This window comes from Tauraco erythrolophus, chromosome 7 (genome assembly GCF_009769465.1).
Source record: "Tauraco erythrolophus isolate bTauEry1 chromosome 7, bTauEry1.pri, whole genome shotgun sequence".
In the NCBI taxonomy this organism is placed as follows: Eukaryota; Metazoa; Chordata; class Aves; order Musophagiformes; family Musophagidae; genus Tauraco; species Tauraco erythrolophus.
In genome coordinates this window covers 26,747,816-26,766,872 of record NC_141471.1, presented here as the reverse complement: position 1 = coordinate 26,766,872, position 19,057 = coordinate 26,747,816, and the positions used below count along the sequence as shown (strand labels likewise).

The 19,057-nt window shown below is 38.8% G+C and overlaps 1 protein-coding gene across 1 annotated transcript in view; it reads left to right on the top strand.

The window, feature by feature from the left end:
* Positions 1 to 807: 807 nt before the first annotated feature.
* The window catches only part of CDK6 (cyclin dependent kinase 6), a 125,485-nt gene continuing 107,235 nt past the window's right edge, over positions 808 to 19,057 (top strand). Inside the window, exon 1 of the mRNA XM_086614949.1 lies at positions 808 to 1,040. Coding sequence (XP_086471075.1) covers positions 808 to 1,040 — 233 coding nt within the window. The remainder of the gene's footprint in view (positions 1,041 to 19,057) is intronic.

The following is a 19,057-nucleotide window of genomic DNA, read 5'->3' as shown; positions in this document are numbered from 1 at the left end:
CCCCACAGGCACTTGGAGGCAGGAACTTGTCTTTTGCGATGTGTTCGTGCAGGGCTTAGCACAGGGGAGAGCAGATCAAGGCTGAATCCTCCAAATGCTATTATTTACCAATAAGTAACAGTAATATAGCATGGATTATGTTTCCAGAACTCCGCCATGTGCACTGAAGAAACCTGCGAGTCCTGCAGTCCTGACATAAGTTCCTAGATGTAGCTTCCTCTCACAAATGCGTAGTTAGCTCTGCCATCCTCATCGCCCATGTCTCACAGGGTCGTCGTATTCAGCCCCTTGCTCCGTAAAAACCCACAGCATGTGGTTGCTCTGTAGCTGTGTGTTGCAGCCTTCTAGGCACAGCCCGATAACTTTGTAGTGTTGTATCAGCCATGCAGGGATATTGATACACGTGTTACCCTGGTGGTTCACGTCTTCCTGTGCACCACGTTTTTGCTTTGCATGTAGCTATCTACCATATTAGTTTAATTCTCTCAGTTTTTGAATGTTGCAAAACAATGAAGTAAACTGATTTTTCTTGCTTGGTTTGTCCTCCAGATCTAATTGGCTTTACACAGAGAATGCTCCCAAAGACTGTATGATAGTTCCTGGTGGCCAAAAGAGGAGGCACATTGGGGCCTGTGCAGAAGAGGAACGGGAACAGGAGGGCAAGAGCTTCCTACTGCCCCTCTGGCAGAGGTACCAAGTGCTTGGCATATCTGCAATACGAGCAAAGTATTAGTTTTCAGAAAGCGGGTGAGACTGAGAGCTGCCCCAAAGCACTTGCAGCACAGGAGGAAGAGGAACAGCGCCAGCATGGATAAGGACAGCACGAACCTGGCTGACCATCAGTATGAATGTGTTGCTGAGATTGGGGAAGGAGCCTACGGGAAGGTGTTCAAAGCCCGAGACTTGAAGAACGGAGGTCGCTTTGTTGCGCTGAAGCGGGTACGGGTGCAGACCAGCGAGGAGGGGATGCCACTGTCCACCATCCGAGAGGTGGCAGTTTTGAGGCACCTGGAGACGTTCGAGCACCCCAATGTGGTCAGGTGAGGAAGTGGGGCAGGCGTCCCGATCAACGGGGTCCTGGTTTTAGCATATGAATTGGGCTAGCAAGAGTTTAGATACGTAAATGGACTGGACACTAGTTTGGGTTTGTGGATGAAGTAAGCACTAAACTGTGTACATGAAGTGTGGTTTGAGGTTTCAACAGGCCATGGTGCTGCCTGCCAGACCTCACCTCATCCCTGTGCGTTGCCTCCCACACACACAAACACCCATCTCCAGAGGCATAGGTGTGTGACTTAAGTGTTTGAGTGGATGGGCAAGGAGCCATATATACACTATTTCCTCAGGCATAAGAGAGAATGAAAAAAAACCCAACGTCTCCCTGGTTTTGTCTCAGGTATTAGTTGTGCCAGCTGCAGCTGATTTTTAGCATCTCTGTTCATTATGGAAATGGCAAAGATTATGAGAGCAGAAGTGGAATGCGCGTTCTACCTTTTTAGATGCTTTTGTAGAGAGCTGTAGATTATCATGTTAAGGTGAAGTAGCAGGTTAAGACTTCAAGCTTTGCAGGCAGCCTTACGGTCAAATACTCTTTGACTGCTACGGATTTCACTGTATGCTGATGATTGTGCTATCAAGAGCGCAACAGCACAGACATCAGACCTTGCTGGCAAAATGGTGGCAATGACCCCAGGATGTCCTGTCTGTCGTGTCAATAGCATAAACCCCAGGTAAATTACCTGTATTCTTGAGCAGATTCTCTCAATAGCAAGGTGGGCCCTACCCTAACCTCTGACATTTTTCTATAGCTGTAAACCACCAGCAGCTGCAAGCATCTTTTATTAATACTATGAACTTTAAGAAGTAAGCTTCACTTTTCAGATACCCTGGTACGCAGTGATTTGAAACTGGTCAGCATCTTGCTGATGATTCTGTATTAGCAAGAATATTTCTTGTTATTTCCGTTATTGTATGCACACGTTGCAGCAAAAGGAAAATATTTTATACTTCACTAACATCAAAACTCTTTCAGTTCTAGAGAAATAGATACTTTGAAGTTAGAGGTGACCTTCAAAATGGCTTATAGCTGTGGCCCTCCTGTTTCAGGGTCTGAGACAGGGGGGTTTATATTAGGTGCAAGAAAAGGTGAGACAGGGAATAATACTTAAAATACAGAAGTGGATAGCTAGAGATAAATTCATTTTTGTTCATCTCAAGACAGCATAATACAACAGTCTCATTTCTGTCTAAATTGAATAGGCAAAGCATGTTTATTCCGAAATACTGATAATGGAGTGCGTGTCATCAGTCTGACTGCAATGAGCAGTGAGATACGGGCTGCGACTCACATTTTTCCATTGCTAATCAAGCAAATCCACAATTTGGTTAATAACCATTATTTTGACTGGCATCTAGTAATGCCAGAGGCTTAGTCAACACATTTCAAAAGTGGGGGCATCTTTGTGTAGACAACATGTCATATTTGATCACTGAATCAAGGGGCTTTGTTTACACAGGAGCTCACACAAAATTCTTCCTTGGCAGTAGAGAGATAATTGAGAGTTCTTAAAATCTCTGAAATCCAGCCTGATAATTTATGAGAGTAAATGAGGATTTAGTTGTCTGGGCTTAGACATTTACATATTTGAAAACTGTAAACCTTGTTTGGGAATAATTCAACATAACAATACTTGTGAAATTTTCTACCATTGAGATCTTTCCCTATGAAGAAAAAGAATTTTTTTAAGAGCTTTCAAATCCTGAATTCAGTAAAATCATGAAAATAAAATTGTTTTCCAAAGAGCTGTTTGATGAACTGACTGTGCAGCTGCAGGCTTGTTTTGCTTTGGTGTAAGTGCAGTGCAATCTCAACATAGTGTTCCATAAATATATTGAAGGTTAGAATATTTTTACAAGTCTGAATGAAATTCATTCTCTGCAAGCAGTATTTCAACCAGCAATATGAGAATATAGTTTCAATATAAAAATCTCTGAAAGTGCGTTCCAGGTCCTTAGTGGCGTTGTGAAGCCTGTACCTTTTGCCGTAAGCAGCATTTCAGATGCAAGGGTTTGGTCTGTGGTGTATCAGGATGCTTGGGACCTCGGCTGCATATCTTCTTCCGCAAACAGGCAGCGGAATATAAGAAGAAATTTCAAACATTATCTCTTCTAAAATGTGAGGAATGCTATTTAAAAACTCACCTCCATCGTCCATGTGTTTAATCTGTAGACCAGATGAAGCTATAAGTAGCACTTTGGAGTGACTGAAACCATATCCTTACAATGAAAGATTATTTGAAAATATTTAAATGCCCCAATTCCCTTACTAAATACGGTAGAATAGTTAGCAATTCATTGAAATTAAAGGCCTGGTTTTGTATTATGTAAATATACTCAGAAAAGGAAATACTGTAAAAGAAAACAAGCAATATTATGCTTACAAAAACATTCATTGTTTGGGCATGCATTCTGGAAACTGGTATCATGGCCAGGCTACTAAATAAAAATAATGTCAAATACATTGTCTACGTACTGGGTTAAAATGTACATAGTTTTCAGAGCACTGGCATAACAACACAAATGTTTGAAATAATTTTGAGGGGGCATCTGGCTTTTTTCTGAATATTACAGGCAACTAGCCAGAGAGAAATAAGTGAGAACTGCACACATAATGTTGGATCTGTTACCTCTGAGTAATGACATGTGTGATCCATGAGTCGCTCATTGCAAACCAACAGTCATTCTGTGAGTCAAAATTTAGACAGACTTCAGACAGATGAGCCACATGCGCCGTGCTCGGCTGTGGTACTTTGGCATCAGCTGACGGCAGCGGCAGAAATCACAGGCCATGTGAACTTATGCTGAATGCCTTACTGAACTCAAGTGGCAGGTCTGAGCATGTCCAGAGAGTGCAGGACGGAAGGTCAGCAGTCCGGGGCTTCTCTTTCTCCATGAAGTGGTGCTGAACGTGAAAAAGAGTTTTGATAAGGAAAAGACCGAGTACTTGCTAGGCAGAGGTAGAGCTCCATATCTTTGTTGGCCACAGAGCCATGATGCAGGACCAATGTTGCTACTGCAGCCTAGGATTGTCATAGCCATCGTAGATTCCCTTCCTCTAAAATCCTGACAAATGCTTAGAGCCAAAACTGGTTTCCAGTGCTTGGCCTTGGGGATGGAAGAGAATTTTGTCCATAAAGTAGAAATATCCAAATAGCATAGAATAATTTTAAACAAAATTTTTGTCGTATTTTTCTGTGCTACTGCTTGCTAATTGTGAGAGCTTCTGTCCAAATCTGTCGTTTCCATATTCATAAAATGAAGAGATATGTTTTTCGCAGTTGCTTTTACACCAACACATGATGAAGTTAGATAAGACTTCACTGCAGAATAAAGCAAAATGAGGCTCAAGATAAGTGAAAGGAAGTCTAATCTTCATCGGAAAAGTGATGGAAGTGTCTGGGTTATTGACTGTAATGGAAATAAGGTCTGGAGGTCTAATCTAAAATTTTGTAAGACTGTCCAAAATAGTATACAGAAAGACATGGGAAAAATACAGTTAAAAGGGTGATTGCTATGTGCTTAAAATCCTCTCTTGTTCACATTTGCCCTTGTATGGAATTCCCCTCCATCAGGACACCTTACTCTATCCTATTTATCTTCACAAAACAAAGTAAAAAATAGAATCTTCAAGAGTAAATCTTACTGTGAATTGCTCCAAAATGAGGTATATTTTAGGCTTTGAAATGTCCTTCATAACTGGTAGGGTGATTAAGGTGTTCCTCTAGCTCACCTTTCAGATACTGAGATGTAATACTTTCCTGAAGTTTTACTGTATACAGTAGTTAAATCTGGCAAAAGTTGATCCAGCACTTATGTAGCTTAGTGCTGTTCTGTTTGGGAAAAATGAAATATATGTAGACAAAGGACAGACTTTGCCAGGAATAAATGACATATTAGATTCAGGAAATTCCTATGTGTAAAACTGGGAGTATTCCCTGCTGCAATATATCTGTAAAAATTCTTCTTGTGATTATAATGCTAAAATGAGTACTATATTATGTTCATTTTATTTCTCTCTTGCTGGTGATCAGATGAATAATTTACCCCTAATGTTAATCATCCATCAGACTGTGAATTTGCACTCTGGGAAGGTGATGTACAAGACAGAATACTGTAATTCTTGCCATGCTTGTTTTCTAACATATTTAACAGTTTTAATAGTGTTAAACCTTAAGCAATTAGAGCAAACCTGCAAAGCTGTATATTTTTGCTTCCTGGCTCATAATTTTTCTGATAAATACAACTTTTTTAGTATTTTCATGGATTAGTAAGTCTTTGATTTTAAAATAACAAAAATTATATTGAATATGATCTATTAGAGTATAATTTAATCTGGGTTATTATTTCAAAGATAAGTGTCAGAAATCTTGCCTTTCAAGGTCGTCATTACCACATAATAAGGAATTCAAAGTCTTAGTTCTCTCCTTCCTGTTAACTTGCAGAATAGGTGCCCCAGCTACTGGACTTAGGTTGAATAGAATGATGCATCTAGCCAGAAGTGTAACTCATTCCTCAGTCTTTTTTGGATCAGTGCAGGGGGCAAACTAGTAATTGGGAGCATTTGCACATTTATGCCATATTGAAGGTTTTATGTTATTTTATATCCACTAAATAAATGACACTGTAAACTGCCCTCTGTGGTAGAGCAATACTGTCATGTCGCTTTTTCCCTGCTTTTGCAGTCCAGTGGCCCATGCTGTTATCTCTTGGTTTGAACCTGAGTACTTGATGGAGCCCATCAACTGACTCGCTTGGCAAGGCAACCTGAGCGTGGGGGGAGGAAGCTGGGGCACACGTCACTTCCCCATTCCCACGTGCCCTGACATAAAGACCAGCACTTGACCGTATAATGGCTGGGTGCTTAAAATTGCATTATACTAAGATAGAAGGTGTCTTTTTAGAAGTGTCTTAAAATTCCCTGTCTAAGCTCATAGAGAGAGCATTCAGAACATATGTGCAGCAGCTCATCAATACATAGCTAAGCTTTCACAAGGCAATTTGAACTTGTAGTTGTTTTGCTTTGTTCTGCTTGTGGAACTGAAATGAGATGGGAACATAGAGAGGGAAAAGAATTTAAAAATGTGGTAGCTAATTTTGTTTCTCTTTCCAGTTTGTGGTGACACCGATATTGGCTGCTGGCTTTGTTACTGTACTGTTAATGAGTTTAAAGGATGATCTTCTCAAAATCATTGAGATATTCCATCCTGTCAAGTGAAACGTTTCTATTTTTGGGGATGTTTGTCTCCAGTGAATTCTGCTTCCTTCCTTACTTCCCTTTTCTGCCAAGCTAATGTTAAACTTCTAGTGTGTGACATTATTCTTACAGATCAGCAGTTTGCTGCATTTTGCAATACAATTGATTTTTGTGTAGCGCCACTCATGTGGCATCTGGCAGGTCCCTGGAGAGAAAGAAATGGTTACCTCTACGTCGCTAGGTGCAGGGATTGTCTTGCGTGTGGAAAGGGAGAAATAAGATGCAGGGATGGAGTGAAGCAGGAGAAACTGAACTTGAAACTTGCTGGGATTAAAGGAATTAATGTGGCAGATGAGTCTCAGCTGAGGTAGAAGAGATGGATGAGTAATGGGAAGGAAAAACTGAATGAACTTCAGAGTCAGTTTTAGTCTAACACAAACAGGATGGTCTTCAAGGCAGATGTGAAGACAGGAAGTGCCTTGGCAGGAGAGAGGCATTTCCAGGCTGGAGAGCAGTGATGGTCAGAGGGGAAGGGAGATGGTCCCTGCACTGACTGGCCACTGTGAGGAGGAATACTGCAAAGGTCTTGGGGAGGGAGAGAGGAACCACCTACCTGGAAATATGGCTTCTCTGATGGGCAAAGAGGAGTGATGTGGCTGACACTGAATACAGTTTGGCAGTAGGTTGGATTTGGAGAAGCTTGTTAAGTTGGCAGAGGATGTTGTGAAGTGACTGCACATGAATGCTGGCCCATCATCATCGGCTTGCGACCCTACAGTACACAGAATAAGCACGTACAGGGAAAATAAGTGATATTCTTCCTGTCCATATAAATTGTTTATTAGTAATGGATGTGATTATTTAGTTTGAATACATGATCTGCCAGAAACAGGACAAGATAAGAGCATGTCAGGAAGGAAGAGTTGAATATGGAATAACCTTCTGAGCCTTAGGAAGTTCAGTTTCTGGAGCGAGTACAAACTTTCTTCAAAAAATAATTTATCTTATTCTGAATCTAAGCTTTTTACGAAAAACATGTTTCTAGTCTTTGTGGGAGTAAATATTAGTCAGATTATGTCACTCCCTTCCTTCTTTAAATCTGTGACTGGTTGTGTCTATGCTGTTCTTGAAGAGATCTAGTCTTGCAGGGTCCTTCCCAGAATGGAAAACCAATTCATTTCGCCACTACCATTGCTGGTGACAGTCTGTGACTGCCAGGCGAGGCATCAGCATCCCCTGGGTTAATGGAGTGGGATCCAGGATTCAAAACTGAGCCTTGGAAAGGACAGGAGAGTGGATACTCCACCCCAGCGAAGAGGGGCCAGGGTAGATTAATTGGGACTTTTCAGTTTGCTTCATGGTACCTATCACCGACTGAAGTGCGGAACAAAGCAGGGAGAAGGAAAGTGCTCCCTTTCCAGGTCTTTGAAAGAGAGTAGGCTGGAGGCTGTGACTTAGCAAAGCACTGAGTGAGTCACTCAGGTACACTTGGTGGGATTTAAGTCATTGTTTGAAGTTTAGCATAGATGTAAGCGCATTATCGGGTAGAAATAACCATGATAGTAAGTATGCACTGAATTTTAAAAGGTGTTTCTGAATAGAGTTCAGGGACAATATACATAAGAATATGAATCACAGATATTGACTCTTTTTCATGTATTACATTAACTGAAACCTTATTTCTAGAGAATTTCTTTTATTAAAAATTAAAGTAGATCATGCAGAATAAATAGTACAACTACCTTAATACAGCACTAATGATAGTTTGGCATCAAGAGTGGTCATTTGTAGTAATTCTTAGTTGACTTAATTTAGTTCTGAAGTTTTAAAATTGTTTTATAAAGTTTCATAACACTAAATAAAGTAGGGTAGCTGTTGATTCCAAAACTTTGCAGCTGTATATAGAGAATTTGGGTTTTACTCTTTGCATGAAATTGGGTTGTTTTCTAGTTTTGCTGAACAAGTTGATTCTTAATGATCTAACAAATCATGAGAAGATAACTGTGCCTATATACATACATAACTAAGCTGTGTTTTTTCATTCGAGAGGAAATTTCTCCTCCTCTATCAGTTCTTCATGTATTTTTCTTAGGTTCCGAAAAATATTTTAAATTACACATCCTTGATTATTTAACAGCTATACTTTTAAAATATAAAGCGTTTGAATTTATTAAACCAACCAATTTAGAAGTTTCCAAAGACTGTTTTTCTCCATTGTGTACTTTGACATTTTCCGTTTGGGGAACTTACATTTGGGAAGCTTTTGAGATGATCATCAAAGAGTGGAAATATGACTGTCAATTTCCAAACTGTTTCAAAATACCTCATTGCATTCAAATTATTGTATTTATTTTCCTATTTATTTATTTACCCTTAGCCTTTGAAAATTTTCTTCCATCCTTAGAAAATGTTCACAAAGAAATATTCTGCTAAATAATCCTTTTAAAATCAGACCTTAAAATTGTAACAACATAGTTGTGTTTTCTTTAGGCAGAACAAAGAATATTTTGTATGAGTAATAATAAACTCTTCCATATGATGCTTTAGAAGTCTTTTTAGGATTTTAGAAGAGGATGGGTCTCTAACCTAAGAAGCATCCCATAAATTTTAGGGCCAGGTGACGATTTTGGATACCTAAACACAGGGTGTACTGGAGTGTGCCAATTTGCTGATATTGGTAGAATTGCCCTGGGGTAGACTTCCCATGACATACCTAGCAAACAATTTACAAACTTAGCAAAAAGTTCCGTACCATTTCAGAAGTGTTTATACAAACACTGGGTGGTTATCGCTCTGGATTGTCATTAATGGTGACTGATCTGTTCTCAGTAAAAGAAAATAAAAAAATAACTCACATATGAATTCATCTTTGCAGGAATTTCCCATATTTAGTGATTGAAAACTCAATTCTAGTGCAAATGAATCATACCGTGTTTAAATAAAACCTATTGAGTTTGGACTTTTGCAACATTAGTCAGTGCAGAATGTTACGTGTTTTGATAGAAACAGAGAAAGGAAGTGAGAAATAGAATGGAAAAGCCTATGTGATTTTTTTCTCTCTTTTATGTGAAGCTTTGGCTAGTCTTTTAATATCTATTTGAAGTGTGGTCACTATGATAAATAACTGAAGGTGTCTGTTGCTGTTTAACGATGTCAGAGAATTCCCTTCTCTCTGAAATCCATTAATTATAAACTGGAAATTTCAGTACTTTGTTCACTGTTCCTTAAGTTCGCATATTTCTAGGAGCTTTCTGTGAATGTAATTCCTAGCTGCACTGGTGCTTTTGTTTCTCTTCATCTGTGGAGCCAGGGCTCTACTGTAAGGATAGAATTCTATCACTATTTTTTTTTTTCACATTTGATGTGGTATTTTGCATACAGCTGCAGAGTAGACAGTTACCTTTGAAAAGAACATTTGGCTGGTTTAATTTGATTAGAGCAAACCACCTCAATCATTTCTGAACTAAGACCATTTTCATTTTCACTTGGCAGTAGGAGTTGGGAATGTACTGACTGTGCTTAGATGTTTGGGGGAGGACTCGTTTGGATGCACAGCTACTGCCAACGTGAAACAACCTTAGAGGACTTTGCCCACTCTGCTCCTTCTCCATGAAGAGGGAGGGCTGTGAAGCCACTGAATGTCACATTTAACTTTCACTCATTATGACAAGGAATTGAATGCCTTGTGAGTGTTTCTGCAAAAAACTTGAAACCTTTAATACATAGAAATACATAATCATACATTTTTAAAAAACCTCATTATATTAAAAACAGATATAAGATATGAAAGTCTTTTATTTACAATAAACTTAAACATCCCTAGCAACAGCATTTTGAATAAAGTTATAATAAAATCCAATATATAAATAGAAATATGATGAGTTTCTCATAGATATGTTGTATGAATGTTAAAATTGTATCCCTTTTAGTAAGCCTTAGTAAGATTCCCACGTTCTGTCATTCTCCCAGCTTTGACTTTCTACCCCTTTCCTCATTATATAAATATATTGTGATGTTTATCATGTTGCATATTAAAGACAAAATTAGATTCTTCAGGTTTACAGTATTATGTATTATATATATTTTCGCTTTTCAGTTGCCCCCACTGGTGATCCAATCATTTTCCTAGAAAAACTCTTGTGGCTGTCTAGAATATCAATGTGTCTCACAATAAATGACAGCCCTTCAATAAATTGTAGCCGGATGGCATTCTTCAGAAAAAACGTTTCTGATCTTTAAGTGCTCTGACTTTGCTATAGTGCATCATCACGTATACAATATTTTAACCAGAAGATTACAGTTGAAGGAAGATCTTCTGGTTATTCTTGTATTACGATCTGAAAAACAATATGCACAGTTAATTGTTTGTCTATGTGAGCAGCTTAACATTTGCTACTAATGGGGGAATTGCATCCACATCTGCCAGCTAATCCAAGAATTCAGTTGTAAATTTAAGGCTTGAGTTTCTACTGGTGAAGCTAAAGTCCGTAGAGCTACACTGATTCAAACAGCTCTGGTTGTTCAAATCATAAATTCGTAATGTTAAGATGAACAAAAATATGTTAGGACAGGCAGTTTGTGCAGAGATGTCTCATCAACCACGCACATTTGAGACTTTACCATTCAGATTTTAGATGCTGCGACTATTGAGTTACCAAACTGGGGTATAGATACAGCTCTTTCATTTGTAGGTTTTTCACTGATAATGGACTCAGAGTTTCTGTTGTCCTGTTTCACTCCTCCCAATTGCATTCCCTTTTAGCACCACAAATAATTCCTCTGTACCTTAATATATACCTTCTGAAATATTTAAAGTCCACCTCTATGTTGTCACCTAAGCAATTTGTACAATGCTGTGCTTACTCCCAAACTCCAGGTTGCATCACAGACACCATCATCTCCCTACTTCAAGAGAACATGCTTCTATAGTTGAAATTAGAGACTCTCTGGTTGCTGTACAGCATTGAAAGTTTGTCTAACTTGTTATTTGATAGCACAGCACTAGAACCTTTATTATTGATTTCCAGGTTTCTTCCAAACAGTGGAAGTTAAGGGCCTGCATTATTTTTCTGTACTAGGAAGCAGGTTATAAGGTGAATCTCATTTTCCTAATTTTATCTAACAGTATACTTTGTATTTGTGAACTTTATGACATAAAGATTGTGCAGCATCTGCACTTTTAATTAGTGTTGTTTATCCTTAGATAACCTTCTAGATTGTTAATGGAGATAGACCTACCCACTGATCGTTGTGGTTTCCTCACAGATATCTCCAATCAGTTTGTTGCCCTAATGTTCATCTCTGCTTTTTATGAAGTGCTGAGCAAAAAGTTTTGATCAAAGCAATAATACCCATATCCAGACAGGCTTGAGTCAATGACTAGAGTCTGAAAATCACAATTAAATGTCTCATTATACTTAAAAGATTTCTGTGTCTCTTCATTGCTTGGAATCCTGTTCATCACATTGCCTTTACATTTGTAACATCTTTTTTTTTTTAAAAAAAAGAGAGAGTTATGTGGCATTATTTAATTCTATGCTGCCTATTATTTATATTGGCTCTCTTCTTAAGCAATCAAGAAGGTTTTAATGCTTTTTAGTTTTGTTTGATCAAATTAAAACACATTTTAGAGATGTTAGTTATTTCAAAAGCAAATCTTTATTCAGAAGTGAAAAAAATACGAACAGAAATGAAACAGGAACTGAAGATCATGGCAGTACAACAGCAAGAACAGTTTGGAGTTACACAGAAGAGTCAGGGAACCCATCTGACTAAAAATGAAAGATATTCTTGTCTGTACATAAAACCCAGATAGGTGAATAACACTGATGAAGGAGTCTTTTTAGAAGACACTTTAAGTATATTGGAATGTCCCGAATCAATAAAATATTGTGATGTCTGTAAGAAAACACATTTCAAAGACTATGTGGTTTCCAGTAACCAAAAGCTCAGAGTGGACCAGTCCATTCTGCAGAAACAAAACTGAAGTCATAAGAAGCAAATTTAAATCTTCTGTCATCCTCTAGATCAGTGAAAAGATATTGAGCTTATAATTCTGGAAGAAGCTGGAAAGTCAACTAAGTTTACTAAAACAATAATAAAAGGCAATTTCAACCACTGTTTGCAATGAAGTGGACAAATGAGACAAGGTTTAAAGACAAAACTTACAGACACCATCAACGAAGCAGCTGTTCCTGGAGTCCAAGGAAAAGAGATCACCCTCTGCATAGCTCGAAGTAACTTGCAATAGCTGGTTTAAGAAATTCTTATAGCCGAGACACACAGTCATAGTGGCCACATTAATTAAATCATAGAATCATAGAATGGTTAGGGTTGGAAGGGACCTCAAAGATCATCTAGTTCCAACCCCCCTGCAATGGGCAGGGAAATCCTACTGCCCATTGCAGTAGGGCGCTACACCAGGTTGCCCAAAGCCTCATCCAACCTGGCCTTGAACACTTCCAGGGATGGGGCATCCACAACTTCTCTGGGCAGCCTGTTCCAGTACCTCACCACCCTCAATGTAAAAAATTTCTTTCTTATATCTAACCTAAATCTGCCCTCTTTCAGTTTAAATCCATTGCCCCTTGTCCTATCACTACACACACTTGCAAAAAATTCCTCTCCAGCTTTCCTGTAGGCCCCCTTTAGGTACTGGAAAGCTGCTACAAGATCACCCCGGAGCCTTCTCTTTTCCAGGTTGAACAGCCCCAACTCTCTCAGCCTGTCTTCATAGCAGAGGTGCTCCAGCCCTCTGATCATCTTCGTGGTCCTCCTCTGGACTCGTTCCAGTAGCTCCATGTCCTTCTTGTGTTGGGGACTCCAGAGCTGAAGGCAGTATTCCAGGTGGGGTCTCACGAGAGCAGAGTAGAGGGGCAGAATCACCTCCCTTGACCTGCTGGCCACGCTCCTTTTGATACAGCCCAGGATATGCTTGGCTTTCTGGGCTGCTAGCGCACATTGCCAAAAAATCTGATATTTTTGGGAAAGAGATGATTCCCAGATTTGATGTAGTAACAATAGGCTTGAGAAAAGAGAGATTAAGAAACAGGAGGTAATCAAAAATTCAACAGTCAAGAGGAAGGATATGAAAATGCTTAGATTTTACATGGTAGCTACTTAAACAGAGATTTGTAGCAGCACATTTTGTCTCTTGGGACATAAACTTTCCCTGTTGTGATGTTCTGTCCAGTCACTGGAAATCCTGGCTGCTGCTTTGGCTCTATAGCCTCTTCCTGGGTGCTAGGTATAGCAGGATAGTTTAAAAGTATTGGTTCCTCAAACTCTCTGGAGGGGTGGGGGATGTCAAAGGGAGACATCAAACTTTCTCTACTCCTTTTATGGCTCTACTCCAGTGTATCATGATGGATGCACAGAACATACACATAGCCATGTATAAAAAAATAAAACAGGAATGTAAGATAATTGTGAGCAGACTTCTAACTTTAACCAACTGAATATTAAAAGTATACTCCATCTGATTCATTCAGAGTCTCCCCATGGTGAGAGCAGAGAGAGGATGTACTTTCTGAGAATAATTCATCCCACACACCCTCCATACCCACCCTGGAGCAGAATGAATTGCCCTCTGGAAACGCCTGCCTCTCTCTTGTTGGCTGCAGAGAGAGCCCAGGTGGCTAATGCAGAGTGGATGCCCAGCTGTTGCCTGCCACAGCTGGTTGAGATTGATGCTGGTCAGTAGCGTTCAAGTTTGAAGGCGGAAAGTGGAAACAGTAGTAGGGAGTTTGTACAGCAAATAAGGGAAACTACAAAAGCAAATAGGAAATTATTTTGGGGATGGGGTACAAAAAGCTAGTGTTGAGATCAGATGGCAGTTGAACTACGAGAAATTAAAGGAGCGAATCAAATGAGAAATTTGTATTACAGTGGACCTTATTTTTTTTTAACAAAGTTTGTAGTATATGGGTTGTTGGTAAGGGTTTGTACCAGACACTTTTTTTTATCAGTTAGCAAAAATTATGTACTTTTCCTAATAGCAGAGTGTAGGTTTCTGTGAAATGTACTGACTTAAGACAATCTGCTTCTAGTTTGTGACATTAAAGTACTAAGGGGAACAGGATGTAGCTGGAATGGGTGGGCATTGCCTGGTTACCCTGTACCCAATTTTAAGCTCCAGCAGAATCCATTTTGGTCAAAGCATGTTAATCTTTTACATGAGCAAGAGTGGCTGAAGGTGTGTGTTGGAGATAGCCAGTCATGCAGACTACAAGTGGTTTAAGGCATCTTTCAAAGTTTTCTCAGATGTAGTTTCCCTTGCATATTTTTCTCATTTCCCTTCACTCTCTCATACTGATCTCATACAGGATTTGCCACTAAGTGGGCTAATTATCTCATTATTGATAAAATTCTGTTTCTACACATAGTTTCATTGTCTCGAATTCCATTTGAGCAAATTAGGTGATTATACAATTGCAAGTAGGTGGAGAATTCTGGTGCCTAACTTATATTCCACTCCAAACTATCCAAGACCTGAGAGCTTGGAAAGCAGTCGTACTATACCTTTATCTCTTCAAATAATTTTTTTTCATTTAGATTTTTTTTTCCATAATCTCAAAATATGTCAGCCCACATTGCTAGGTGGTAGCCTGCAAAATTAAAATCAATCAATAATGCTAACAGATTCTGCTCCATCATTTTTTATGTTGAGTGTCTGTTGGAGCTAGTTCTTTTATAGCTTGGTTTACAAAGCTTGAAAAAGGCTTTTTTTTATTGTGGAATAGCTAAGATGATATAATTGTAGTAAAGCAAATAAGCAGCTCTATTAACTGTTCGGATATGCATATTACATGTGTATGTGTGTATGTAGAAAAGAAAAAACATGAAAATTTCAGAATTTGACTGCATTTATACCAGGAAGTTCAGAATAATTATTTTGTAATATGGATGAGGATTGTTAGACATGTAGGACTGCAATTAGTTTAAAGTTTGTGCCTTAAAAATGTCTGAACACTCTTCTTTTTTAAAGTTAAAAGCAAAATTTGAAAGGGAATGAAGACAAGCCAGGAAAAAAAAACCCATCCCAAAAGCTAATTGTTTTTAAAAAGTTACATGACACTGAAAATTGGAACTTGGAAATGAAATACCATCTCACTCCTAAGTATAATAAAACAGTAAATTTTATTAAATGTGTTCTGGAAAGAGTAAATGAAAATTATAAAGCCTGATGTGAGTGGCAAAGAGCCCAGGCAATATCCAAAAGAGTAAACATCTGATGGCTCAACCTAACTGAGGCACAGTCCGCTGCAGCAGGCAATTGAACAGGGGATGTCAATATTTAAAAGTACCAGAACTAATTTTTGAAACAGATGGCTTTTTTTTCCTCCTGGGTGCAGTACAAACATATATTTTTAAAGGCTTTAGGGAGTACTTAGATGATGGGATTATGTGTGTTCTTTTAATATTGACCCTTTTTTTAGTTTTTCAAATCTTGTAAATTTAAAGTCACTTTGATCTCTCTTCTTTCAAGTAGGAAATGACCATCTTTAAACTGCGTTATTCACTCAGTTCCCAAACTCCTTCATCCCCGGGAACATCCTTTATACAAAAATATTGCTATGTCATCTTGAGAGCTTTTAAATGGAGGCTCTTCTTAAAAAGACTGTTGAGTCCTTGAAATAATTTAACTAAAATTTTCTGAATGGACATGATTATCATGGAAGTTCTAATATATTGATCACTGTAATTTTTGTAAGCCTGAAAAAGTGTTTTTGTGCTTTGGAAAGTCTAAATCCATGTCACTTCTTTGCCTTCTGGAGTGGAATCACACAGACCGTGCTGCGCTTAGATCATTAAACATATACTGTAGGGGTTTACGTACAGAGGGATTCATGGAAATGCAGACTACTGTGTCTTCCTGGATTTAGCAAAAAAAAAAAAAGCTCTATCATATATATTTCTTTCAAATGGACTTGAGACAGTTATTTCTCAGGCAAATATTTTCATAATCCAGACACAGATTCTTATTCAGAACATATAGATTCCAGTTGTGATGTTTGAAAACCAAGCCATACCTGCATGAAAAGTAGGTAAGGGAAATCACCAGAAAGTTTGACTTTTTCTTCACAGAAAGTCACTTCAATTCTGTGATAACTCAGAAAGCGGCTGAATGGACCTTTATAAAACGTATGAACTAAGTCACTTCTAAGTGGAGACAGCTGGGGTCTATTTAATATCCTGTGTAAAATGGTAGAGGTCAGCTTCCTGGAATAACTTTGGAGTTTTATTTCATGAATATCCTACTGCTGCAGGGACCTGGGGTGATGGTGAGGCTTTCGAACTAAAAGGAACCGTAAGGAAAAGCTCCAGGGCCGTAGCTCTCTCGTCCTCTGCATTTGGTGCTTGGCGGTAGGAAGCGTCCTGTGGCTTGTGATATCTGTGCATCCTCATAAATATCTGTCATGTGGGTGCTTTTTAATGCAGGCAAGTAGTCTCATTTCTTTCTTCCAATCCTGAATTCTTATGATTTAGGCATTGCGATACTAATTGAAAATCATCAAGAAGTGACACTTTGAACAAAAAGTGATTCTCAAGTGTACTGACAACCCTAAATACCTAGGTTATTTTGTAATTTGAGGCCTTGGATCCTAAATCACTTAACTTATCTTGATGGTTTTATGATGTCTTTTTTCCTCTTGCAATTAATGCAGCCATATCTTTACTATCTAAGATCATACATTTCCTTAATGTGTTCCCTGTATCTATTCAATATAAATGCTCTTGAATCCTTCAGTTTGGAATCTTATTTTATTTTCTAACTCCTGTTCCAGTGTATATTGGCCACATGAGTGTTAATATATTTGTCTTTGTAGGCCAGTGCCACTGGTAAGTGTTCACCCCCGCACACAGACAAGTTGCACAATATAGCAATTGATATAATTAGTAGTCCAGTGACAGCTTAATTAAAAGCCTGTGATGCAACCAGCATGAACATTCATATAAAAATTGTACAGAGATAATTAAGTCCATCATGATTAGATATATTTCACCGTGTGAAAATTTGGCTTTTCCTTGACTACATATTTAAACAGAAGATCAATGGAAGCTCTAAAGAAGAGCTAAGAGGGGTAATTGGTTCTGTTAGATAGAAAAGAGATGGAGATGGAAATTGGAAAAAAAAATAGCAGTGCACCATTGGAATAGGCAAGCTGACCATGGCCAAAAAAGGCTTTTGTAGACTGTGCTGATTCTGTGGGCCCTGTATGGTGTGTAGTGTTGCTTGTTCAGTCAACTGTACAAAGGCTCAAGACCATCAACTGAGGCATAAGTTTCTGTGCTTTTCTCTGAACAGAGGTAAACGGGAGGATTGTAGGTTTTGGGGATGGCTGAGAGAAAATAATGAGGACCAACTCCTTCAGCCCTCGATGCCTCTTGACTTATTCTTCAAATAGAAATAATTCTATGAATAATACAGTTCATATACAGCTTAGAGAAAGTTAAAACAGTTTCCACCTAGCCCAGTATTTTTCTGAAGTGAGAAAGAGCGGGGAGCTTAGGGGACGGTGTGAAAGCAGGACAGACCTGAAGTCATAATTTCTAGCAAATTAAGGCTCGACAGTTTTGACGCCGACTTGCTCTATGGTCTTAAGTAATCTGTGTCCACTGCTTTGTAAATCCATGCAGCATTTGCAAGCATATGTGAGCCAGCCCTGCCTCATTCCCAGGCGGATGCCTACTCGCTCTGCCGGTGCTTTGAGCCAGCTGGAAGCCGCGTAGCCATGTTAGTGCTGCGGAGCCTCAGCCATTACGCTCTGCTGTCCGCAGATCTTCCTCAGCTCAGCCTGTGCCGACACTGGCTGCGTGGAGGCCGCAGAACATGCTCTCCTTCACTTGCAGAGCTTGGGTAGATGTACTTTGTTTTCATTTGCCTAGATGTAAAAATGTTTTAGTGCTCCAGAAACCAGACCTTGTTTTGCAAGATTTATTATAGTTTGCTCATTTCTTGCAGAAATTTGAAAGAATTTCACATTGTAGAACAGCCAAAACGCAGTTTTTTTTTGTGTATTTGCATCTGACATACACTATCATTTACAAATACTGAGTTTATTTCGAAACTATCCATGCATTAAAATGTAAACCCTCATCTCATGCTGCTAAAAGACGCCCCAAAAGAAATAGTTGCCTTTGCCCCAAAGTAATAAAACAGTCGAATAAAATTTATTGCCAGCTCAAAATGCTACTAACACCTCATTTTCATTGCCAAGCTCTGCAAATAATCCTTAATTTGTTTTCTTTTACATATGTGTGCAAGAGCTTAAAGGAAATACTTAAAGAGCTGTACAGCCTGTAGAATGCTTCACTCTGTGTGCATTAATCTTTAAATGGCTGGCTCACGGGCTGCGCAAGCTGGCTGGAAAAGGAGGAAACGTGCATTAGACATCTACCTGAAGAACTGGAGGATGAAAGCACCTGAGAATCTTACAGAAGTAGACATTTTTAGTTTTCTTTTTGTGTGCTATGAATTAATTTAAAATTGAAAAAAAAAAAAAGACGGCTTAGGAGAAGAAGTGACATGACAGCCAAGGAGCTTGTATGGCCACATGTGAATGACTGTGAATGGGAAAAACAGCAGCCATGAAGTCTGCATTTTTAAAAACTTAAAAACTTGTAAGGTGTCTTAAATTCTGATGAAACGTGTAAGGAATTCACATGCTAATGGAAATTAGGATCCCTATTTATGTATCGAGTGTTTAAGAGCAATTGCCCCCTGGCTAAATTTATTAAGCAAGAAAAATCTTGTAAATTTCTATTGAAGATTTATTAGTCCCATTTGTTTCTGTTCTGTAC